At 46.3% G+C, this 26806-nt stretch overlaps 1 protein-coding gene across 4 annotated transcripts in view; it reads right to left on the reverse strand.

Moving 5' to 3' along the window:
- Positions 1–2713: 2713 nt before the first annotated feature.
- Positions 2714–26806, reverse strand: part of CAPS2 (calcyphosine 2) — an 88516-nt gene continuing 64423 nt past the window's right edge. For all 4 annotated transcript variants that reach the window (XM_050935520.1, XM_050935504.1, XM_050935510.1 and 1 more), the window contains 3 exons: positions 24913–25032; positions 23601–23697; positions 2714–4575 (listed from right to left, as the gene is read on the reverse strand). In XM_050935520.1, coding sequence (XP_050791477.1) covers positions 4400–4575; positions 23601–23697; positions 24913–25032 — 393 coding nt within the window. In that variant the 3' untranslated portion in view covers positions 2714–4399. The remainder of the gene's footprint in view (positions 4576–23600; positions 23698–24912; positions 25033–26806) is intronic.

Here is a 26806-nt window from a genome sequence, read left to right on the forward strand (position 1 = left end):
TGATCCCATGATAATCAGTCCTGTGCCCGTCCTTTAGACTAGAGGGGGGGAAAAGGTGCACAATTCTTTTAAATGTGTATTTAAGTTTGTCCCATTTTCTTATCCCAAAAGAATACAAAAATATAATAGTCCTGGACCTGAACTACCAAAAGAATTCAGGAAATGATCAAGCTTTGACATGGAATCCCTGGCATCAATTCTTACAAGGGCTATTTTATATCTGTGTATCTGACAGATGGATAAAGCTATCCCAATGGTGCTTCCTAAGGTTTCATTACCAGAGCTCTCATTTCCAGTTCAAGATGCCACCCTCCCATTTAATGAGAGAGGTAGAGAGGATATTGTGTGTGTTTATGTGGCTTTTATTAGATACCACACAAGATTCCAGTTACCACTGCAGCCCTTAGACTGGAGGGAAACATACTCATCAATGCACATTCATTCAATTAAGTGGCCAGTCTCATCACAAGTGAAATAGTCATTTGAGTCACACAGATTCATTCACTTATCTCTACACCAGGGATCGGCAACCTTTGGCATGCGGCTTGCCAGGGTAAGCACCCTGGCAGGCCGGGTTGGTTTGTTCACCTGCTGCATCTGCAGGTTTGGCCAATCGCAGCTCCCACATCCCTCGGGCTGCGTTGCTTCCCACAGTCTCCATTGGCCTGAGGGTGAACCGCAGACAGTGGGAGTCGCGATCGGCCGAACCTGCAGACGTGGTAGGTAAACAAACCGGCCCAGCCCCTCAGGGTGCTTACTCTGGAGGGCCACATGCCAAAGGTTGCCAATCTCTGCTCTACACCATCCTCCTGGTGGTGAATGAAAGGAGAGGGACAGGGCATGTCTATAGCATACTGCACTCTGGATAGCCTCAGCTATAAACAGCTCCAAGGGCCTTTAGCAATCAGCATAAGCTAGAGCAGCCTTGAAGATGATTTGTTTTGTTGAGCTCTGTGTTGCAGCAAAGAACTTGCCTTACAGACTCAGCTAAATAGCTTTCCTGAATGAGAATACTGGTACTGAGGGCACAGGCTATTTATGAAAATTTAGGCAATGCCAAGAATGTCACACACAGATGTACTAGATACATTTGAAATGTATTTTGAGGCAGACATTACGAATCCCAGATTTCTCACAAGTATACAGCCACGAAGTTTTAATGGTACATAACTTTGGTAGCAACATGAGATGCAGTTTAACCACGTTACCTTTCAAGTAAATAATATTGGAAGAAGCCAGGATACACCCAAGTAAAACATTGGGACATCTGAGAAGAGACTAAAAAAAGCAGAATGGCAAAAAGATTCACAACTTGGAGTTCTCATTTAATTGGAGGATAGAGGCTACCAGCTTTGTTGTATAAAATTGAACTTTTGGAAAATGCAGCATTAGCCTGAAACATTAGACACTTGAGTCTTTCAGCCTCCGAACAAAATCGTTTGATTGGAGATGTAAATCTCCAGTGTCCTGGGGCCACATTTTAGAAGTATTTAGGAGTCTAAAAATTCAAATAGACTTTTGAGATTTTCAAAAGTGCCAAAGTACCTAACTCCCACACACCTTGGCACTTTTGAAAATTCCACTAGGTGCCTATCAGAATCTTTACGTGCCTAAATACTTTTTAAAATCTAGCCCTCAGTATTTATAGTGGATTACTGTCGAGGAGAATGTACCTTCAGGATCTAAAGAAAAAAATGTGCGCAAAATAACTGTGGACTTATGTTCATCTTTAAAGTGTCAGATTTATGTGACAAAGAACAGACACTGACAAGAGCAAGACAAAGACATAAATTGCAAGGGACGTGAGCCATAGGGCTTCTGTGCAGATAATTGTCATGCCAGGAATTCACCAAGCAGGGGGAAAGCTTTCTGGGGTCAATTCCTAACCTTTCCATGTGGGCACAGGATGAAGAAAGAAGCCATCATCATGGAGATTTCCTTGCAAAACATTCCCCTATGCTTTTAACATGAGAAGACAATTTTGCCAATATATTTTGTAATCTACATGCTAAGGCTGGCCCAACATGTGTTAGCAATTTGGTGAAATTAGGTAAACAGGAGAATCACTGTCTGAGAAATAAAGTTTCTTCTATGAGCTAGCTGATATTCATTTCCATGTTTCCTTCTAGCATTTTGCTGTTTACTAGAAAGAACACTTTGGGCTTACTACCTTAAAGCTGTAGACCCGTATTTAGTTCCCAAATCACTGACACACATACACAAGCAGTGGGTTGAACACATCTCTGCTGTTAACTCTAATGAAGTCAATGGCTTTAATGGGACAGATGATTTTTTTTAAAGATCAGCAAAAATGGCATTTTGGTGTATGTGTTTTTCAGCACATAAACAAGTGCTTCTCTGTAAAACCTCTAGGACAGATACATGTGACACCCAACAGGGCCATCAGGTCCATCTCTTCTCCCCAGCACCCACAATTTCATCCCAGGTAGTCCACAAAATTTCTCCAGGGAGAGTAGATTCCAGCAGGTGTGGAGAAGTGTACCTTTTATCAACCCTCAGAAGAATTCTGGTATCAGGGCAAGCATTCACGGAACTTTTCTTTCTTTAAGAGCAGACATGGATACAGGTTTATGGTGGACCAAAACAACAGAGATAATCCCTCACTTGGAGCTGAATTGATGGGTAAATTATCGCAGAATGACAATGGGTAATGTGAAAGGAAAAGGACATCTTTATTGGGGGGGAGGGAGCGAGGGACAATTACATAAGAGTTATAAGAGGTAAACATAAGGTACGTAAGACATGATTAAATAGGAAATGGTTAAAATAAACAAAAATCAGGAACAGAACATATGAAAACGGAAAGTTAAATACAAAAATAGTAAATACAGCAGGAAGAGATGTTAAAAATGAGCAAGGGTTCAAAATGAGCAATGGCTACAAGAAACTAACAATCAGAAGGCAAGGGGGCATGAGTTAAAAAAAAAAAGGTAAAGGAAAAGGTAATACAGATAGAATAAACAAGCCTGACAAAGAGGGTGACTAAAGTCCAACAAATCTCAAGGTTGTCCTCAAATTCCTGTGAGCAACAAGTTTTGTCTGACAGAGGAAACTTGTGTTATCCCAGAACACAAGACAGATCATAAATCACAATGCAATCAGACAAGTACAAGGCAAACTACATTTTAACAGCACAAGATTGAACCTATACAGTCTGATTCCAAATTGGCCCTAGTGTTAAAGGTATCTTTCACCAAGATTAATATGAAATATAATAAGAAAAAATCAATAAGGCATTTTCAATTTTTTAATACAATGAATCAGGATTCACAAAACATATTTTATTAAAAGGCACAACTGATTAAATATTTACAGTAGTAAGGAAAATTTGAGCCAGATGTGGACTGGAAATTTAATGTTTATAGTTGTGATTGCTGCTTTCTTAAAAAGATTAAAAAAAAGAAAAGAAAAAAAAGAAAAAACCTATCAGTTTGGATTAAGGAGTTTACCGTTAAGGTTCCACCAAAGATAATGATCATAGCAGCAGAAAGTATGCAAGTCACACATCTAGAAAGAGTAAATCTATTATTTGTTTGTAAAAAACAATTCAGCAACAGGTTGTAAGGCCTGAAGTACATTACAAGCCCTGGAACACATTTCTACAACCTAAAGACAAGTATGCATACTATATCCAAACTCTAGTCAAAAGCATCTCATTAAAATCTTTGGAGAACCTGTGGTTCAATCTATTGCGTCTGACGAAGATCAGTAAATATATTCAGAACAAGCTGTATTTTGCTCTGAAAATTAGAACGTTAAGGAGGTATGCAATGTTCTTAATTTTCTATGCATTTTTAGTATTGTGGATCTCTCCCCAACTCGGGGGAGATGAGAGAGATGACTTGCATCCTTCTCATCAACGTAAGAGCCAAGCAGTATCTGGCCTTACAGATTTCATAAAACAAATGTGCTCTTTTATGAGCAACACATTTTAGAGAAAAAACAGTGTGTGCATATATAATATATATAGTCAAATCTAAAGCTTCTCAACAATACATCATACAACTGGTACTTATGATGCATAGTAAGTTTTCTCTTGCATGTATTCTTTCACCTATGTTTGTATTCCAAATTACTGTTTTTAAAATAAGCTATACTATTTTAATGAGACAAATGATCCTACTGCCAGATGGAAGTGCATAAAGCTACTACAAATTTTACAGTTTAATAAAACACAAAATTTACATAAAAGAAATGTTAAAGGGAGCTTTATGCATAACTTATATACATTCTGAAAATTTACTCTCAAATATTTTCAAACTATTAAATAAATTTGAAATATTCATTCAAAAAGTAACTCGTGTCAAGAATAAATCCTCACTTAATTTACTCTACATTTGGAGTGGGGTTTTTATGACATTCTATATATTCTTCAGTTCTAAATTCCCCAAGCATTCCTTAAAATATTAACAAAATCTTCATCATCCGTGATTCCAATACTTAATCCTTCATAGTAATCTTCAAACTCACAGTATGACACTTCATTGGAATTGCTGCAGGCATCCTCTAGTGTTTCCAGAAATGAAGATTTAATTTCTTCCTCTGTGACATCACCTGTTAAAATATTACTTGCCATTGAACACATTCTCTGGAACAGTAAATATATAGCATGTGATATATTTAGGGAAAAATAAACTTTTTTAATTGTGTTTGTGAAGATTTTTTTCCTTTAGGAAACTACAAAATTTTGATTTAAAAATATATTTGTCAAAAGAAATGACTGCTGTCTTTACTTTTAACCAGAATTTAGTTTACTATACATGAGTAATGCAATCTGAATAGTGGAGATTTATTTTCACTTGGTTTAGGCTACTAGAACTGTCTCATCTTCATAACATAGGACATCTCATCACATTTATCATCATCACCACCTCCTCAACACCATCCGTCCAAAACAGATTTAAATGGATAGTGAGATCAGAGGCTTCTTCAAAGGCCTCCAAAACAGAATGATGCAGTATGTAGCACACTTCTGAATTACTGAAAGTTTAATCTTTGTGTTTTAGTGCAATACAAATTCAGAGTTCTAGAAACATCTTAGGAAATAAAGTTTGCATTCTAAATCAGTTTTGGGATTACAACACACAAAGTAATTTCTTCTTGATCAAGATTACATCCCAAATTACTTTTAGCATAGAAAAGAAGATACAATCTGAATGGATTACCACCCCTGAAATGAAATTCTGGCTCCACTGATTTCAGTGGAGCCAGGATTTCACCCTGAGAGTCCCCGGTCTAAGTATGAGGCCAATCAGTATTTCCCCTAACTAGAGTTCTTAGCAGTTACAGAATCTTATAAGACATCTACCATGACACCTGTTCAATGCCAATACTGTCCCATAGCTTTCCTTGGTTAGTTCCTTTTAGGATCAAGAAGGAAAAATACTCCAACCAACCACCTAACAATAAATAATGTTAAATGGAAAAATACTCCAATATGCAAGTTGAATAGTATAAATTACTCTGTAGAAGAGCAAATGAGTGGCAGTCCACACAAGTATATCGCAAAAACTAAGAATTATACTTAAGTAATAGTCCTCTCGCCAAAGATGCCACTTCCCTCCTTGGGCTAGCTATTCCTTAAGCCTTTGTGCAGGGCTCAACTTCTCTTCCAGGAGGTGTTTCAGAGTAGTTCTTTTCCTCTTAGGGTACGTCTACACTACGGGATAATTCTGATTTTACATAAACCGGTTTTATAAAACAGATTGTATAAAGTCGAGTGCACGTGGCCACACTAAGCACATTAATTCGGCGGTGTGCGTCCATGGTCCGAGGCTAGCGTCGATTTCCGGAGCGTTGCACTGTGGGTAGCTATTCCGTAGCTATCCCATAGTTCCCGTAGTCTCCCCCGCCCCTTAGAATTCTGGGTTGAGAGCCCAGTGGCTGATGGGGCAAAAATCATTGTCGTGGGTGGTTCTGGGTAAATGTCGTCAGTCATTCCTTTCTCCAGGAAAGCAATGGCAGACAATCATTTCACACCCTTTTTCCCTGGATTGTCCTGGCAGACGCCATAGCATGGCAACCATGGAGCCCGTTCAGCCTTTTTTTTTTTTTTTTACAGTCACCGTATGTGTACTGGATGCCGTGGACACAGGCGATACTCCAGTGCTACACAGCAGCATTCATTTGCTTTTGCATGATAGCAGAGATGGTTACCAGTCGTTCTGTACCGTCTGCTGCCAGGGTAATTTGGCAATGAGATGACAGTTATCTGTCCTTCTGTGCTGTCTGCTGCTATCATGGGTGCCCCTGGCTGAGGTCGGCCAGGGGCGCAAAAGCAAAACTGGGAATGACTCCCCGAGTCAATCCCTCCTTTATGGTTTCTAAAAATAGAGTCAGTCTTGCCTAGAATTTGGGGCAAGTGTACTAGAGAAGCAGTGTATCAGAGAGTACAGCTGCTCTGTGTCAGATCCCGCAGAAATGATGAGCTACATGCCATTCACGGGGGGTGACCCTGCAACAACCCCACCCGTTGCTTCCCTCCTCCCCCAACCTTCCTGGGCTACCGTGGCAGTTTCCCCCCCCCCCATTTGTGTGATGAAGTAATAAAGAATGCAGGAATAAGAAACACTGACTTTTTAGTGAGGAAAAATGAGGGGAAGGCAGCCTCCCGGTGCTATGACAGTCCAGGCAGGACATTAAGCGGTGCGGAGGAGAGGAGCCCAGCATCCCACTGCTATGATAGTCCAGGCAGTACAGAATCTTTTCTTTACACAGGAAAGGGAGGGGGCTGATGGAGCTGAGCCCCCAGTTGCTATGATGAGGACGGTTACCAGCTGTATTGTCCCATGTATTGGGAATGACCAGGAATCATTCCTATTTTTACCCAGGCGCCCCCAGTCGACCTCATCTGAGGCAAGCCAGGAGCACTCACGGGCTGATGGTGACGACGGATATCAGTCATATTGTACCGTCTGCCACCAGGGAGGGGAGAGGAGCGGATACTGCTCTTCACTGCTGCAGCATCGCATCTACCAGCAGCATTCAGTAGACACAGGGTGACATTGAAAAAAGTCAAGAAACGATTTCTTTCCCTTTTCTTTCATGTGAGGGAGAAGGGAGTAAATTGACGAGCTATTCCCTGAACCACGCCAGACAATGTGTTTGACCCTACAGGCATTGGGAGCTCAGCCAAGAATGCAAATACTTTTCGGAGACTGCTGTAGACTGTGGGATAGCTGGAGTCCTCAGTACCCCCTCCCTCCCTCCCTCCATGAGCGTCCGTTTGAGTCTCTGGCTTCCCGTTACGCTTCTCACGCAGCACTGTGTAGCCTGTAGAATTTTTTTTCAAACGCTTTGGCATTTCGTCTTCTGTAATGGAGCTCTCATAGAACAGATTTGTTTCCCCATACAGCGATCAGATTCAGTATCTCCCGTACGGTCCATGCTGGAGCTCTTTTTGGATTTGGGACTGCATTGCCACCCGTGCTGATCAGAGCTCCACGCTGGGCAAACAGGAAATGAAAATCAAAATTTCGCAGGGCTTTTCCTGTTTACCTGGCCACTGCATCCGAGCTGAGATTGCTGTCCAGAGTGGTCACAGTGGTGCACTGTGGGATACCGCCCGGAGGCCAATACCATCGATTTGCGGCCACACTAACCCTAATCTGATATGGTAATACCGATTTTAGCGCTACTCCTCTCGTCGGGGAGGGTTACTGAAACTGATATAAAGAGCCCTTTATATCGATATAAAGGGCCTCGTAGTGTGGACGGGTGCAGCATGAAATCAGTTTAACGCTGCTAAAATTGGTTTAAACGTGTAGTGTAGACCAGGCCTAAGTTTTAAGTGTATCCACCTGCCGCACTAGCTGGTAAATCGAATGTATAAGAGAGGTTCAGGCCCTCCCTCTACTTCAGGCTCCCGGACCCCTAAATTGTGCAAAATCTGTCCCCATTACTGCAAACTCTGGTATGCTTCACTTTCCCCCAGGCCACTTTCTAACTTAGGACAGCCCCTTACAGAATTCATTCCTGACAACCTTCCAATAGGGAACCACTGACAGGCTTTTGCAGAAAAAAATTATTTCCATCCCCAAATCTGCAGCCACCCAAGGTTTCTGCAATGGAAAGGAACTGCTTAGGTGTGATATGCCTAGATAACCCTAGCAGGCAATTCACATCCTTTGCTGTAGAGGAAGGTAAAAAACAACAAAACAAACATGGTCACTGCCAATCTGACTTGGAGGAAAATTACTTCCCATCCCCAAATCTGGTTAGGAGTTTCATCCTGAGCATGTGAGCAAGACACATCAGCCAGGCATTTCAGAAAGACGATTCCCTCTATCACCTCAGAACACTATTCCACCCCATCTGCTGTCTCATCTCCAGCTGTGGCCAATCTCTACTGCTTCAGAGGAAGGTGACAAAAAAACCCAGAATACATCTGGCCAATTGTGCTTCATGGAAATGCATTGCTTCCTAACCCCTGCAGGCAACAAGCTGAAGCCTTGAAGCATAAGACTTGATTAGTCATTATCTTAGTGCAGAGCTGCCACTTTTATGACCATGATGAGGGCAATGCAGGCAATCTTGTTCTCCCTACAGCCAATGAAGGAAGGGGTGTCATAAACAGATAGCTAAGGGTTAATGTCTCTTTCACCTGGAAAGGAGTAACCTGAAACACCTGACCAGAGGACCAATCAGGAAACAAGACTTTTTCAAATCTGAGTGGAGGGAAGTTTTGGGTGTGAGTTCTTTGTTCTTTGTCTTGTGTCTGTCCCTCTCGGCTCTGAGAGTGATTTTTCTATCTCCAGCTTTCTAATCTTCTGTTTCCAAGTTGTAAGTACAAAAATAGTAAGACAATAAGGTTTATATTGTTTTCTTTTGTATTTACATGTGTGTAGTTGCTGGAATGTTTTGAATTGTATTCTTTTTGGATAAGACTGTTTATTCATTTTTCTTTTAAGCAATTGACCCTGTATTTGTCACCTTAATACAGAGAGACCATTTTATGTCCTTTTCTTTCTTTTTTATATAAAGCTTTTTTTTTTTTAAGACTTGTTGGAGTTTTTTCTTTAGTGAGGACTCCAGGGAATTGAGTCTGCAGCTCACCAGGGAATTGGTGGGAGGAAGAAGTCAGGGGGGAAAATCTCTTTGTGTTAGATTTACTAACCTGACTTTGCATACCCTCTGGGTGAGGGGGGAAGTACTTGTGTTTCCAGGACTGGAAACAGGGAGGGTGGAGTCCCTCTGTTTAGATTCACGGAGCTTGCTTCTGTATATCTCTCCAGGAACCCAGGGAGAAAACACCCGGAGGGGGGAAGGGAAATGGTTTATTCCCCTTTGTTGTGAGACTCAAGGAATCTAAGTCTGGGGGTCTCCCAGGGAAGGTTTTGGGGAGACCACAGTGTGCCAGGCACTGTATAGATTCCTGGCTGGTGGCAGCTTTACCAGGTCCAAGCTGGTAACTAAGCTTGGAGGTTTTCATGCTCACACCCATATTTGGACGCTAAGGTCCAGATCTGGGAAAAATGTTATGACATGAGTGGCAGCGTTGTGGGATAGATAGAATCCAGAAGCCAGTAGGAATATTATATTTTTCTTTTCACTGCTAGGGGCTTTTAAGCAGAGAGGGTTTGGTTTTAAAAGGAACCAGAGAGAATTTTTTTTCTGCTCTCTCTTTCAGTTTTTGGCTTGCATATTAAGCAAGGAACCATTAAGGAACTATTAAGGGTCTTTTCTCAGACAATAGCACTCCGATTCTGAGTCAAACACCAGCACAATACACATGCAAATAAAATGGTTTTTCTGGTTTACTTTACATTTAAAAGATTAGCTAGAGGAAGAAAGGGAAAAAGGCACTGTTGCTAAGCAGACCCCAGGAGGCAACAGAGAGCCTGCAGTTCAGGCAGTAAACACCAGAGGGCACCCCAACACAAGAAAACAGGAAAAGACGGTTACTCACCTTTGTAAGTGTTGTTCTTCGAGATGTGTTGCTCGTATCCATTCCAGTTAGGTGTGTGCGCCGCGCGTGCACATTCGTCGGAAAACTTTTACTCTAGCAACTCAGTGGGCCGGCAGGTCGCCCCCTAGAGTGGCGCCGTCATGGTGCTCAATATATACCCCTGCCGGCCCACCCGCTCCTCAGTTCCTTCTTGCCGGCTACTCCGACAGTGGGGAAGGAGGGCGGGTGTGGAATGGATATGAGCAACACATCTCGAAGAACAACAGTTACAAAGGTGAGTAACCGTCTTTTCTTCTTCGAGTGATTGCTCATATCCATTCCAGTTAGGTGAATCCCAAGCCTTACATAGGCGGTGGGGTCGGAGTGAAATGTGGGAGAATGAAAACTGCTGAGCCAGAGGCTACAGCATCTCTTGACTGTTGAACCAGGGCATACTGCGAAGCAAAGGTATGGACCAAGGACCAATGGAGCTGCGCGACAGATCTCGTGGGTAGGAACACGAGCCAGCAAGGCGGCAGATAAAGCCTGAGCCCTGGTAGAATGCAAAGTGATGTGGCTTGGGGAAATATGAGCCAAATCATAACAAGTGCGGATGTACACCATCACCCAAGATGAGATCCTCTGAGAGGAAAACAAGCAAGCCCTCCCTTTGGTCTGCTACCGTGACAGAGCTAGGGCACCTTACGAAATGGTTCTCTCAGCGCAATATAAATACGAGCACTCCACAGATGTCCAGGGAGTGCAATAGTTGCGCCCATTGTGTTGAGCTGTGGGTAACATGAAAGGCCGAAACCACCTTAGGGAGGAAAGCCGGGTGCGGTCATAACTGCACCTTGTCTTTGTGAAACCTAGTGTACGGCGGAACCACCGTAAGAGCTCTGAGCTCGGAGACCCGTATGGCCGATGTAACAGCTACGAGGAAAGTTGTCATCCAAGACAGGTATAGCAGAGGGCCGGTCGCGAACGGCTCGAATGGGGAAGACATAAGTCTAGTTAAAACTAGGTTGAGGTCCCAGGTTGGGGCTGGGCGGCGCACCCGAGGGTGCAAGCGCTCCAAGCCCTTGACGGACCTCGAACCCACAGAGTGTGAGAACACGGAACGTCCACCTTAGCCTGGCTAGAAGGTAGAGATGGCTGCCAAGTGTACCCTCAGCGATGATACCGCCAGGTCCTGCCGCTGAAGGCCAGAGGCAGGCCAAATAGAGGGGATCGAGACCTCAGTAGGAGCAAGATCAAGCGTATTGCACCTGTAGAAGAAACGCTTCCACTCGGCCCGGTACGTTGACCAGGTGGAAGGCTTCCTGTCACCCCGGCTCAGTTACGCAGCGGCCACACCGTGAGGCAAAGAGGCTGCAGGTCCGGGTGATGAAGCTTGTCGTTGCCCTGAGTGATGAGGTCTGGGTGGTGTGGCAGGGTACTTGGGTTGGTTATTGACAGGCCGAGCAACGTGGTATATCAGTGCTGCCTGGACCACTCTGGAGTGATCATGATGATGCGCGCTCTGCCCCTGCGGAGTTTGAGCAGGACCTAATGAACCAGTGGGAACAGTGGGAAGGCATAAAGGAGTTGGCCTTTCCACGGCATCAGGAATGCGTCCAAGACCGATCCCGAGGAGAGACCTTGGAAGGAGCAGAACATCTGGCATTTTCTGCTCTTGCGGTGAGCGAACAGGTCTATGTGAGGAAACATCTCCACTTCTGGAAAGCAGAACGCCTCACATGAGGCAGAGTGATCACTCGTAAGACAGGAAAGACCTGCTGAGTCAAAGCGCCAAGACGTTCCGAATGCCTGGGAGAAAGGACATCACCAGCTCCATCGAGTGGGCCATGCAAAAGTCCCGGAAATGGATGGCCTCCTGACAAAAGGGGGGAGGACCATGTCCCTCCCTGGTTATTTATGAAGCACATGGCCGTTCTGTTGGCTGTAAACACCGAGATACCACGGCCTCGCAGCTGCCGCTGGAACCCCTGGCACGCCAGGCGGACTACTCTCATTTTTGGGGCACTGATGTGGAATGCCAGCTCCCAGAAGACCAAAGGCCTTAAGCTCGGAGGTGACCATGAGCACTCGAGCAGAGAGATGACGCGTCCGTCGTCAGGGGCAGTGAGGGCTGGGGCGGATGGAACCGCATCCCTGCCCACACCAGGGAGGGAGTTAGCCACCACTCTAGGGAGCCTAAGGTGCTCGAGGGAACGGTGACTACCATGACCATTGGCTCTCTGTCCGGGTGGTACGCCGAGGTGAGCCGGACTTGGAGAGGACGGAGGCGGAGCTTGGCGTGTTTGGTTACAAACTTGCGGGCAGCCATGGACTCAGGAGACTGAGACAAGTACGAGCCGAGGTCGTTGGGAAAGCCTGCAGACCTCGGATGATTGTTGCCATCGCCTAAAACTGCAGTTGTGACAAGCAGGCTCCGGCTAGGTAGGAGACCAGGATAGCCCCTAGGAAGTCCAACCTCTGCGTGGGAACCAGAGTGGATTGCTCTATAGTAATCATCAGGCCTAGACCTGTGAATAAGACCGTGATGATGCCCACGTGCTGAGTGGTTTGTATCTCGGAGTCTCCTCGGATAAGCGAATCCTCCAGATACGGAAAAAAGCATATGCGACATCAGCGAAGGTAGGCGGCGACTATGGCCGTAAACCAGAAGTACTGACGGTTGGCTAGAAAGCGGAGGTATCTCCTGTGCGGAGGGAAGATGGCGTTGCGAAAGTACGCGTCCTTCATATCGAGGGCGGCATAGTAGCCCCCAGGAGGCAAGGATGGAATAATGGTTCCCAGGGATACCATGCGGAACTTCAACCTTATCCTAAACTGGTTGAGTCCGTGCAGGACTAGGAAGGTCTGAGACCTCCGTTCGAGTAGGGGACTAGGGCATAACGGGAGTAAACCCCCTTGCCCCTTTCGTCAGTCGGCGTCTGCACCTCTTGTACAAGGAATTGCTCGTGAGAGGGGTCCCTGAAGGGGGACAGGGCTGGAACAAATTAGAGGTGGTACCTATGCTCCACCGTGCGCAGGACCCAGCGATCTGAAATTAACTGGGGCCACGCCAGGAGAAAGCGGGATTGGGATCCCGGCCTGTGACTGGTACACCGCCCTCAGGCGCACCTTGGAAGGTTCGTCTTTGGTCCCAGTGGTAATTGCGAGGGACCTTGACCTTGGCTCTTTAGGGGTCCTGACGTTCGTCTGCGACCACCTTGGCCTCACCGTTTGCCAAAGTCCTGTCTCTTGCTAGGCACAGAGTATGGCGGCTGGGGACAGAAAGGCCTGCGTTTGGTCGCTGGCATATGCATGCTGAGAGAGCGCATTAGGACCCTATTGTCCATCAGGCTTCGCAGCCTGGGGCTGTCTTTGCCGCGAAGAGGCCTTTACCAAGAAAGGGTAAATCCTGAATGGCATATTGCAGCTCTGGCCGGAGGTTTGAAACCTGAAGCCATGAGATGCACCTCATGGCGACACCAGAGGCCAGAGTCCTGGCTGCTGAGTCTGCTGCGTCCAACGAGGCCTGGAGGGACACTCTGGGTACCTTTTTCCCCCGTCCTCCAAGACGGCAGCGAACTCTTGGCGGGAGTTTTGAGGGAGAAACTCCATAAACTAAACTACCTTCACCCAGGTGCTATAATTTAGCAGCCAAGCAAGGCTTGTTGCTTTGCTACCCAGAGCTGCAGGGCCTCTGCAGAGTACACCTGGCGGCCCAGCAGGTTCATTCGCCAAGCCTCCTTCGGTTTCGGGGCTGGCGCCCGCTGGCCATGCCAATACCTCTCCTTAACAGACTGAAAGACAAGTGAGCAGAGAGGAGAGTGGACAGACGAGTAGTCGTACCCCTTAGAGGGCCCCATACCGGGTCCTCTACCTCTAGGACCTCCTCCACCTCAGGTTGTCGGGGGGCGTATCAGAATCGTGGTCCTGAGCATAAGATCTGCTCATGTGGGATGACACGGATGCGTGTCTGGATGGCCATGGAGGTACTAAAAGAAGGCACGGGCAGAGTCTCTGACTCTATCGGACCTTGCCCAACTCGGCACCAGGGACCGGCACCGGGAGGCGTACCGGTACCTGGAACGAGATCCAGACCTGCAACCAGAACGATGCCGGGAGGTCGACTGAGATCTCGAGGCTCAGGGAGAGGCTACAGGAGTCAAGGTACCTGTCGCGGTGCCGGGAGTCGGAACGGTGCCGATAGCGGGTCGGCGAATGGGATACCGACCGGTGCGGCGAGTGCAACCAGTACCGATGAGGAAAACGGCACCGGCATTGCAAGTGGTGTCGGGTGTGCCGAAGGGACCTGGAGTGTCTGCGGGACCGTGATCATGAACGGTGCCGCTCTGCTGTGCTGACAGAGGACGGTCATATGAAAAGACTGTATTACTCGCACCGGCGATGCCGGGGTCAGGCAGCATCGACTCTGTCATGGCAATGAGATCCCTCGCCGTTGGTAATGTCTCCGGCGTGGAGGGAACAGCAGGCTCAACCACAGTGCATACTGGGGAGCTGTCAGGCACCGGATTCAACGGCCCTCGTGGGACCGGGATCGACGGTACCGAGGTCGTCAGAGCTTCGGTAGGTGTCGGTGCCAGGCGATCCGACTTAGACGAGCTCTCTGGCTGCGGTGCCGTCGGCACGGAAGCAGCAGGAGCAATAAGTTCAACCACGGCGCGTGCCGGGGAGCCGTCAGGCACCGGATTCGACGGCCCTTGTGGGGCCAGGATCGACGGTGCCGACGTCGTCGGTGCCTCAGCAGGTGTCGGTGCCGGGCGATCCGACTTAGACGAGCTCTCTGGCTGCGGTGCAGTTGGCACGGAAGCAGCAGGAGCAGTAAGCTCAACCACGGTGCGCGCCGGGGAGCCGTCAGGCACCGGATTCTACGGCCCTTGTGGGACCGGGATCGACGGTGCCGACGTTGTCGGTGCCTCAGCAGGTGTCGGTGCCGGGCGATCCGACTTAGACGAGCTCTCTGGCTGCGGTGCAGTTGGCACAGAAGCAGCAGGAGCAGTAAGCTCAACCACGGTGCGCGCCGGGGAGCCGTCAGGCACCGGATTCTACGGCCCTTGTGGGACCGGGATCGACGGTGCCGACGTTGTCGGTGCCTCAGCAGGTGTCGGTGCCGGGCGATCCGACTTAGATGTGCTCTCTGGCTGCGGTGCAGTTGGCACAGAAGCAGCAGGAGCAGTAAGCTCTACCACAGCGCGTGCCGGGAAGCTGTCAGGCACTGGATTCAATGACCTTGGGGGACTGGAATCAACGGTGCCGATGTCATCGGTGCCTCTGCAGGTGTCGGTGCCGGGCAATCCGACTTAGACGAGCTCTCTGGCTGCGATGCAGGTGACACGGAAGCAGCAGGAGCAGGGGGCTCAACCACGGCGCGTGCCGGAGAGCCGTCCGGCACCAGCAGGAATCGTAGGCTCTCTCGACCTCGGAGGAAGGGAGCGGTGCCGAGTCGACTTTGGTGCCGGCGACAGCCGGTGCTGAAAGGCCTTGGCGGTACCGGCGGGGTCCGGTGCCAAGGAGGCGCTTCTGCCAGCCGCTTGATCATCGCTCAGCGCCAAAGGTGGAGGGGTAAGTGAAAGTCCCGCTCCTTTTTGTTCTCGGCTTAAAAGCCTTAGCTGTCAAGTGTGATTCCCTGAGGCACTTCAAACAGGAGTCGTGTGGATCTCTCTTCAGCATCGGCTTCTGGCAGACCGAGCCCATTTTAAAACCCGGTGAGCCGTGCATGGGCTCCGGCGCCGGGTTCATGGAAGGGGCTACTTCCTGAACCCCGCTAACTATTACTAAACTAACTATGTTAGCAAAGAAAAAACGTATAACTATACAAATATATATAAAAAAGGATTATAACTGCATAACTATATACGAGAACTACGAGTAGCTAGGGAAGTGGAGGTCAGCTAAGCCGCGCTCCACTGTTCCAACGACCGACACGGGCAGTAAGAAGGAACTGAGGAGCGGGTGGGCCGGCAGGGGTATATATCGAACACCATGACGGCGCCACTCTAGGGGGCGACCTGCCGGCCCACTGAGTTGCTAGGGTAAAAGTTTTCCGACGAATGTGCACGCGCGGCGCACACACCTAACTGGAATGGATATGAGCAATCACTCGAAGAAGAACCATGCCTTCTAAGGCAAAAATGCAGGCCGAAGAACAAATCAAAGACGCCAAGCACAGGCGAGATATGGAAAAAAAACTACAAGAGATGGAGCTGAGAGAAAGAGAAAGAGAGGCAGCCTACAAAAGAGAGCAAGCAGCCAAAGATGCAGACCACCAAAAACAGCTGGAACTCCATAGGCAAGCCCACCGACAGGCCATGGAATTAGAAAAGGCTAAGCAAAACACAGCCAATCCTAACAACCCGGCGCCAATTATTGTTCCACAGCACAGGAAATTTTCCCCTTACAAGGCAGGTGATGACACCGAGGCCTTCTTAGAAAATTTTGAAAGGGCCTGTCTTGGGTACAGCATCCCTGAAGACCAGTACATGGTAGAATTGAGGCCACAGCTCAGCAGACCTTTAGCAGAGGTGGCAGCTGAAATGCCTAAGGAGAAAATGAACGACTATAAACTTTTTCAAACCAAGGCCAGATACAGAATGGGGATAACCCCGGATCATGCCCGTCGGCGTTTCAGAACCCAAAAGTGGAAACCAGATGTGTCATTTCCCAAACACGCCTACTACGTTGGAAAGAATTATGAGGCCTGGATATCAGGAAACAATGTTAAATCCTTGGAAGAACTGCACCTCCTCATACAAATGGAGCAGTTCTTGGATGGTGTTCCTGAGGACATAACACGGTATATACAAGATGGAAAACCCAATAATCTCACCGAGGCGGGGGAGATTGGAGCTAGATGGATGGAAGTGGCAGAAAGCAAGACAGCTACTGTCAAGGAGAGCGAATACCCCAGAGGGCACACCAACAATAAACCCTACAACCGAGGGCAACCAAAGACCCCACCTACAACCAAAGGAAAGCCACAGATGCCTTATTCTTCTACCTCACCAGCCTCCAGTAACCCACCTCGACCCAGTGACTCGTCAGCTGGAAGACGCTTTAAGTGTAATGAACTGGGACATATCAAGGCCAACCGCCCAAAGAACGCCAACCGAGTGCAGTTCATTACACCACCCTCACACCTAAAATCCCGAGGCCCAGATGCCTCTCAAATACCCTTGGAGCGAAGGGAAAATTTGAGAGTGGGCGGAAAGAAGGTTACTGCGTGGAGAGACACGGGGGCACAAGTGTCAGCTATCCACCAATCCTTCGTAGACCCCAAATTCATCAACCCAAAGGCCCAGGTGACAACTTACCCCTTCATGTCACAAGCTGTAGACTTGCCTACAGATAAACTGCCTGTCCAGTACAAAGGCTGGTCAGGAATGTGGACTTTTGCAGTCTATGACAATTATTCCATCCCCATGCTACTGGGGGAAGACTTGGCCAACCAGGTGAAGTGGGCCAAGAGAGTGGGAATGGTTACACGTAGCCAAACCAGGCAAGCTTCCAGACCCATTCCTGTTCCTGAGCCGTCCACTGACGCCCCGTCTGTGTTACCAGAGACCCAGACAGAGGTAGTGGACCCGGATTCCATGCCAACCACTGAAACAGCCACAGCACCTCCAGTCCCAGGCCCGGAACTGGAACAGCAACCAGCACCAGCAATTGCAACCACATCTTCAAACTCCACGCCAGAGGGTACCAGCAAGCCAGAACTGGCAGAAGCAGCAGACAGCCATACCCAAAAGGCTCAGCCATAGCCTGAAATACCCTCAGGTGCGCCAGCGGAGAGCGGTTCACCAGCAACGGACACAACCCCATCACCTACATCGCTTCTAGAGGGACCAAGCCCAAGTCCACAGTCTGAGGAAGAACTGGTGACCCCAGCCTCAAGGGAACAGTTCCAGACTGAGCAGGAAGCAGATGACAGCCTTCAGAAAGCTTGCGCAGCGGCACGGAGCACCCCACCGCCTCTCAGCTCTTCTAATCGATCCCGGTTTGTTATAGACCAAGGACTTTTATACAAGGAGATTCTTTCTGGTGGACACCGGGAAGAATGGCAGCTGCAAAAACAGTTGGTGGTTCCAACTAAGTACCAGGAGAAGCTCTTAAGCTTAGCCCATGATCATCCCAGTGGCCATACTGGAGTGAACAGAACCAAGGACCGGTTGGGGAAGTCCTTCCACTGGGAGGGGATGGGCAGGGACGTTGCCAAGTATGTCCGGTCTTGTGAGGTATGCTAAAGAGTGGGAAAACCCCAAGACCAGGTCAAGGCCCCTCTCCAGCCACTCCCCATAATTGAGGTCCCATTTCAGCGAGTAGCTGTGGATATTCTGGGTCCTTTCCCAAAAAAGACACCCAGAGGAAAGCAGTACGTACTGACTTTCGTGGACTTTGCTACCCGATGGCCGGAAGCTGTAGCTCTAGGCAACACCAGGGCTAACACTGTGTGCCTGGCCCTAACAGACATTTTTGCCAGGGTAGGTTGGTCCTCCGACATCCTTACAGATTCAGGATCTAATTTCCTGGCAGGGACCATGAAAGAACTGTGGGAAACTCATGGGGTGAACCACTTGGTTGCCACCCCGTACCACCATCAAACCAATGGCCTGGTGGAAAGGTTTAATGGAACTTTGGGGGCCATGATACGTAAATTTGTCAACGAACACTCCAATAATTGGGACCTAGTGTTGCAGCAGTTGCTGTTTGCCTACAGGGCTGTACCACATCCCAGTTTAGGGTTTTCACCATTTGAACTTGTGTATGGTCACGAGGTTAAGGGGCCATTACAGTTGCTAGTAAACTGCCTCATATTTCAAGGTTTAATTTTTAACTTCAGCTTCCAAACACTGGATCTTGCCATGCCTTTGTCAGCAAGGCTGAAAAGCCCCCACTATCATATAGTCTCTCTTATACACACTGATCAAGTCCCCTCTCAATCTTCTCAATAAGATAAATAAGTTTCAGAGTAGCAGCCATGTTAGTTTGTATCCACAAAAAGAACAGAATGACCTGTGGCACCTTAGAGACTAACAAATTTATTTGAGTACAAGCTTTCGTGGGCTACAGCTCACTTCATCGGACGCAAGTTGAGCTCCTTAAGCCTTCTATTGTAAGGCTTGTTTTCCAGTCCCTAGGTCATTTTTATGGCCCTCTTTTGAACTCTCTCCAGAATTTTCATATCTTTCTTGAAGTGTGGACATCTGAACTGGACAGTTTTCGAGCAGCAGTCTTACCAATGCTGTGTACTTCCCTGCTTCTATTAGATAGTCCCCTTTTTAATACATCCATTTTTTTAGAACTATGAAATAATCTGAACAAGTTGTTTGAACACTTCTTTTGGAAGTAACAGGCTTGAAGTTCCTCAAATGCTGAAATATTTTTTTCATGCAGCTTGAATTTATTCAATTAGTCTTAAGTCCTAAAGCAATCCCTTGGAAAATGTCCTGTCTCTTTCATAAAGCGGACTGAGTGACTCTACTCAACAGTGCTATGACAGGGGGCAACAGAATAACTTTAATATATGGGAATGCTCCAGGCTTTATGAGTTTTGGAAACAACTCAGTTATTTACAAAAAACAAACAAATAGAAAACCCACTGATTTTTGTGAGGACTGGAGTTTATTCTGGGTTTTTAGATACAATCTAGAGAAGGATGGACTATGATAGTCTTAGGGTATGTCTACACTACGGGATTATTCCGATTTTACATAAACTGGTTTTGTAAAACAGATTGTATAAAGTCGAGTGCACACGGCCACACTAAGCACATTAATTCGGCGGTGTGCGTCCATGTACCAAGGCAAGCGTCGATTTCCGGAGTGTTGCACGGTGGGTAGCTAGCCCGTAGCTACCCCATAGTTCCCGCAGTCTCCCCCTCCCCTTGGAATTCTGGGTTGAGATCCCAATGCATGATGGTGCAAAAACAGTGTCGCGGGTGATTCTGGGTAAATGTCGTCACTCATTCCTTCCTCCATGAAAGCAATGGCAGACAATCATTTCGCGCCCTTTTTTCCCTGGATTGCCCTGGCAGATGCCACAGCATGGCAACCATGGAGCCCATTTTGCCTTTTGTCACTGTCACCATATGTGTACTGGATGCCGCTGACAGAGGCGGTACTGCAGTACTACACAGCAGCATTCATTTGCCATTGCAAGGTAGCAGAGACGGTTACCAGTTGTTCTATACTGTCTGCTGTGCCATTGTAAATTGGCGATGAGATGATGGTTATCAGTCGTTCTGTACCATCTGCTGCTGTCATGGGTGCTCCCGGCTGGCCTTAGCTGAGGTCGGCCGGGGGCGCAAAGACAAAAATGGGAATGACTCCCCAAGTCAATCCCTCCTTTATGGTTTATCTAAAAATAGAGTCAGTCCTGCCTAAAATATGGGGCAAGTGTACTAGAGAGCCAGTGTATCAGACAACCAGAGAGCACAGCCGCTTTGTGTCAGATTCCGCAGAAATGATGAGCTGCATGCCATTCATGGGGGGTGCCCCTGCAACAATCCCACCCGTTGATTCCCTTCTCCCCCAACCTTTCTGGGCTACCGTGGCAGTGTCCCCCATTTGTGTGATGAAGTAATAAAGAATGCAGGAATAAGAAACACTGACTTTTTAGTGAGATAAAATGAGGGGGAGGCAGCCTCCAGCTACCATGATAGTCCAGGCAGGACATTAAATGGTGAGGGGGAGAGAAGCCCAGCATCGCGCTGCTATGATAGTCCAGACAGTACAGAATCTTTTCTTTAGACATGAAAAGGGCAGGGCTGATGGAACTCAGCCCCCAGTTGCTATGATGAGGACGGTTACCAGCCGTTCTGTCCCATCTACTGGGAATGACCGGGAGTCATTCCTATTTTTACCCAGGCACCCCAGGCCAACCTCACCTGAGGCCAGCCAGGAGCACTCACGGGCTGATGATGACGATGGATAGCACTCATATTGTACCGTCTGCCACAGGGGAGGGGAGGGGAGAGGAGAGGATGCTGCTATTCATTGCCACAGCACCGCGTCTACCAGCAGCATGCAGTAGACATAGGGTGACATATAAAAAAGTCAAGAAATGATTTTTTTCCCTTTTCTTTCACGGGGGGCGGGGGTAAATTCATTACATATACCCTGAAACACCTCGGACAATGTGTTTGACCCTACATGCATTGGGTGCTCAGCCAAGAATGCAATTGCTTTTCGGAGACTGTGGGGACTGTGGGATAGCTGGAGTCCTCAGTACCCCCTCCCTCCCTCCATGAGCGTCCATTTGATTCTTTGGCTTTCCGTTACGCTTGTCACACAGCACTGTGCTGTGGTCTCTGTCTATCATAGCCTGGAGATTTTTTCAAATGCTTTAGCATTTCGTCTTCTGTAATGGAGCTGTGATAGAACAGATTTCTCTCCCCATATAGCGATCAGATCCAGTATCTCCCGTATGGCCCATGCTGGAGCACTTTTTGGATTTGAGACTGCATCGCCACCCATGCTGATCAGAGCTCCACGCTGGGCAAACAGGAAATGAAATTCAAAAGTTTGTGAGGCTTTTCCTGTTTACCTGGCCAGTGCATCCGAGTTTGGATTGCTGTCCAGAGCAGCCACAATGGTGCACTGTGGGATACCGCCCGGAGGCCAATACCGTCAATTTGCGGCCACACTAACCCTAATCCGATACGGTAATACCGATTTCAGCGCTACTCCTCTCGGCGGGGAGGAGTACAGAAACCAGTTTTAAGAGCCCTTTATATCAATATAAAGGGCCTCGTTGTGTGGATGGGTGCAGCGTTAAATCGGTTTAACGCTACTAAAATCGGTTTAAACCCGTAGTGTAGACCAGGCCTTATAAACAACACAAAACATTACAAGGAACTAGGAAATATTACTGAAAAAAATAATCCAATATTAATTTGTTCTATGGAAGTGTGTTCTTGAAATTAGATTTCTTCTGTGATTTAAAGTCCTTTTTCTTCAACATTAGATTTAAACCTTGTAAGTCCTGTTTTATAGCTCTGAAAAGAAAATGGGCTACAAACTGTAAAAATACCTCAAATTGTAAAGGATTAGTGAACTCCATACCCTAGAAAAATATTGTTTATTCGGAAGGTAGTTTATATCCTGGATGCATTTAGAGCTTGTGTCTACGGCAATTCAGTGCACAGCAAGCCAGGGTATAAATCTACTGCTCACAAGCCTATCATGCACTAAATGCCCCTGTGGACCCTGGTGCTGCTTTGCACTAAAACTTCCGTAGTGCATTTTGATCTATCATGGCTTCAAATTCTCTCTAATGTGTCCACATCTTTCTTAAAGTGTGACACCCAGAACTGAACACAGTACTCCCGTTGAGGCCTCATTAGTACCGAGGAGAGTAGGACGATTACCTCCCACAACTCAATAGGACACTCCTGTTAATACACCCCAGAAAGTATAAGCCTTTCTCACAACTTCATCACATTGTTGACTTATTTAATTTGTGTCAAGTATCAGAGGGGTGGCAGTGTTAGTCTGGATCAGTAAAAGCAGCAAAGAGTCCTGTGGCACCTTATAGACTAACAGACATATTGGAGCATGAGCTTTCGTGGGTGAATGCATCTGACGAAGTGGGTATTCACCCACGAAAGCTCATGCTCCAATACATCTGTTAGTCTATAAGGTGCCACGTGACTCTTTGCTGCTTTTATTTAATTTGTGATCCACAATAAGCATTAGATCATTTTCAGCAGTACTTGCACCTACCCAGTTATTCTCCATTTTGTAGTTGTGCATTTAATTTTTCCCTTCTTAAACATACTGAATTTCATTTTATGGATTTCAGACTAATTCTTCAATTTGTCAAGGTCATTTTGAATTCTAATTCTGTTCTCTAAAGTGGCTGCAACACCTCCCACCTCGGTGCCACCCGCAAACTTTATAAGCATACTCTCCACTCCATTATCCAAGTCATTAACGGAAATATCAAATAGTATCAGAACCAAGACTGACTCTTGCAGGATCCCACTAGATACACCTTTCCCAGTTCGACAGTAAACCATTGATAACTATTCTTTGAGTATGGTCTTTCAACCAGTTGTGCACCTACATTTAGTAATTTCATATAGACCACATTTCCCTAGTTTGCTTATGAGAATGCCATGTGGGACTGTATCAAAAGCTCTACTAACATCAAGATACATCATGACTACTGCTTCCTCCTTATCTCCTGTGCCAATAACCTTGTCAAAGAAGGAAATTAGGTTGGTTTGGAAAGATTTGTTTAACAAATCCATGCTGGCTATTTCTTATAACCCTATTACCCTGTGAGTGCTTATACACTGATTGTTTAACAATTTGGTTCTGTATCTATCCAGGTATTGAAGTTAGGCTGATGGTCTATAATTCCCTGGTCAGTTCTAATAAGACAGACAAATTACAGGCGATCACAGGATCATAGAAGTGTAGGACTGGAAGGGACCTCAATAGATTATCTAGTCCACTCCCCTGCATTCAAGGCAGGACTAAGTAGTAACTAGACCTTTCCTAACTGGTGTTTGTCAAGGTGTTTTCACCAGAGGACAAAATAATTCTAATTAACAACCTCAAGTCCAAGCCACTAGGAAACACGGCTCATAATAACAGCAACAATTCACAGGTATTGTATCTCTGCTAACGAGTAAGATCAGCCAGCTAATTAAAATATTTCTTTTTATATGAATTACCTGATAACACTCGAGAGTGTTTCTTGGCACAATAACACTTTCTGATATCTACCATAGGTACACTGCCAGTTTTGTTGAAATCAAGTTTCATATAAGCCTAAGCAGAGATAAAAAGGAAATGTGATACAGAAGTTAGCAGAAATTATTACATTAATGTATTTAATTACATGAGATATTTTTATGTCCAATATAACAGATTTGCACTTAGACTGAAATACTTACATATTTTGCATGAACAATCTCAGTCTGCAATTTAGGCAGAAACCTGACTCAAAACATTGTGGGAATCCATAGTTACTTTTTCTCAATAACTTCTATATAAAATGTAAACATATTTTTCCCCACTAATAGTACAAATTCAACCTAGGATCTGAAATCAAGCTGTGTTGTCTCTGCCTGTTGCAACAACAGTAAAAGATTCTGTAATCAGTTCTTAACTGACAACTAGTAGGGGCAGAAAAAGAACACAGTTAAATTTCCCATAACCATACTGCATGGACAGTACTAGCAGTAGTAATTCAACCTTTATTTCAATGGCATTATTCACAGAGCGTGACTCAATATAAGACTGAGAAAAACAGGTCCTCTAGGAATAAAGATACCAAAAAGCAGAGCATTGTTCTTAGTATTTAACAACTTCCAGTCACTACAATATGGGATGGATTCTAACAAGGGTCCTAGAAAATGAAAGGCTCCACATTATACTACCAATTTCTTCATCTATCCAGTTTTCATACATGCATCATCTTACAAAATGGTACTTTAAATAAATAAAAATGGTATCTTGCTCTCACGCAGTGCTTTTCAATTGTAGATCTCAAATGGTTATAAAAAAGGTCAGTGTTATTATCCCCATTTGACAGAAGGGGAAATTGAGAAACGCAGCTGGCATGACTTGCCCAACATCAACCAACAGGATTATGGCAGAACCAGGACTGGAAGGTAGCTCTTCTGAGTCCCAGTCCAGTGACCTATCCACTAGACTGCACTGCAAGAATGGATAAGAATGGATAAGTATAGGGAGCATGCTAATAACTCTTAAAATGTTGGAAAAATGTCGGTGCCAGTTGTAGAAATCAAAATTGGGTAAATCCAAACAAGCAAAGCAGATGCAGCCTTTTAATCTACATTTAGATTAGTTTAACAAACCAGCATGACATTCTTAGATGACTAAATTTCAGATACACAACTTAACAACAACAAAAAATCAAAACTGTAATATATTATTGATCAAAAACAGGTATTCAACAAATTCAGATTTTTTTCATGTATATTGTTACATCCATATTTAGAATAATTAAAACAAACTTACTTTTCTAACAAATGCTTTTCGATACTCATTCATTTCCCCAATAATGGCACGAGTGAACTCCCCATAATCGACTTTATCATTACAGTTGTCATCAAGAATAAGCCACAAAGACTCAAAATCCTGCAATTTAAAAGAGTGACTTTCCAAAGTTACCTATTACAAGACCAGTCTGAACATAAGCTAGTCAGCTCCATATATAATACACTATATTACAAATTAATAAGAGAATCACATTATTAGGGAAAGACTGCAACTGCATTCACCAAAATACAAACAATTATGTAAGACAGACCGACCATTGGTAGTTAAAACAAAGACTAAGGGCTTGATCCAAACCCTCTAGGACGTGGGAGAGCAAACTATGGTCTGCGGGCTGGATCTGGCCCATCAGGGCTTTCAGTCCGGCCCGTAGGATTGGCAGCACCGTGGCGCAGTGGGACTAAGGCAGGCTCCCTGCCTGCCCTGGTCCCGTGCCTCTCCCAGGGAGTGGAGTGCAGAGGGCTCCATGCACTGCCCCTGCCTGCAGGCACCACCCCCGCAGCTCCCATTGGCCAGGAACGGGGAACTGCAGCCAAAGGGAGCTTCAGAGATGGTACCTGCAGGCAAGGGTAGCACACAGTGAAGCCGCCTACCCCACACCCAGGAGCCATTGCTGGACATGCTGGCCTCTTCCGGGAGTGGGGCACGTCCAGAGCGGGCAGGGGAGCCTGCCTTAGCCCCACTGTGTGCTGATGCCACCCCGGAGCCACTCCAGGTAAGCAGTGCCGGGCCAGAGCTCACACCCCGAATCCCTCCTGCACCCCGCACTGCAACCCTCTGCCCTGAGCCCCCTATCCTCCTGCCCTGATCCCCCTGCTGCACCCCTCCTGCACCCCAAGCCCTTGCTCTGAGCCCCTTCCTGCACACCGCACCCCCAGCCCCTGCCCAAGCCCTAAATTCATGGCCCTGCATACAATTTCCCCACCCAGTTGTGGCCCTCAGGCCAAAAAGTTTGCCCACCTCTGCTCTAGGAGGGTATCAAACCCTCTGAAATTCCCAAAGTTTACTGCCAACCCATAAAGGCTTAAAAACCTATGCATTGCTATTTAGGAGGCAAATACATCCCATTGCTCCTATACAGAGATGCAGCAAAATCATGCCCCACAGAATTTGTCAGGACTAAATAACCACTTGATAAACTGTCTTTACTCAATCTCAGAACCCAGCACCTCCTGCTGCAAGAAATCATCTTATTTTACAGAGAAGATCATTTAAATCCATTTCCACTCAAAGTCAACAAAAACAAGCCTAGAGCAGCAACAGAAGCAATACTCTTTCCAAGAATTCAGGCCAGTAACACAAACAATAGTCATGGAAGCACTAATGGCAATCAGAGCCACCACATATGATTGACTCCTACCCTTCCTGGATGGTAAGAGAGTAGAGAATTCCTGAGATCCTTAACTAACAGCTTGTCAACATCTGTTACTCCTAAGGGAATTCTGTGCCAAAAACATTAAAAATTATGGAACAGACAAATAAAAATTTTGTGCACAATATTTTAAAATTCTGCAAAAATGTGCATATTTTATTTGTAAAAATAACACAATATAATCACACCAGTTACAATTATTTTTGGTCCATTTATTTCAAAATATCTGTCAGCAAATATGTCTGTAACAATACAGACAACAAAAAAGATTCAGGAAATGTTTTTTGACAAATAGATTCCTTCCTAGGCATGTTAATACAGAACTCTGAGTAATAATTCATTTAAACTATAATACAAAACCGTATTTCCTGCAGCCCTCAGAAGCAGTACAAAGGCTTGGGGGAGTCAGGGATAATGGAGGAGCTGAGGGAGGGGGAAGTATATTTCTGGGAAGGAGTCTGGGTGTGAACTTGAAGGGTTGTT

This window comes from Gopherus flavomarginatus, chromosome 1, assembly GCF_025201925.1.
Source record: "Gopherus flavomarginatus isolate rGopFla2 chromosome 1, rGopFla2.mat.asm, whole genome shotgun sequence".
Taxonomy (NCBI): Eukaryota; Metazoa; Chordata; order Testudines; family Testudinidae; genus Gopherus; species Gopherus flavomarginatus.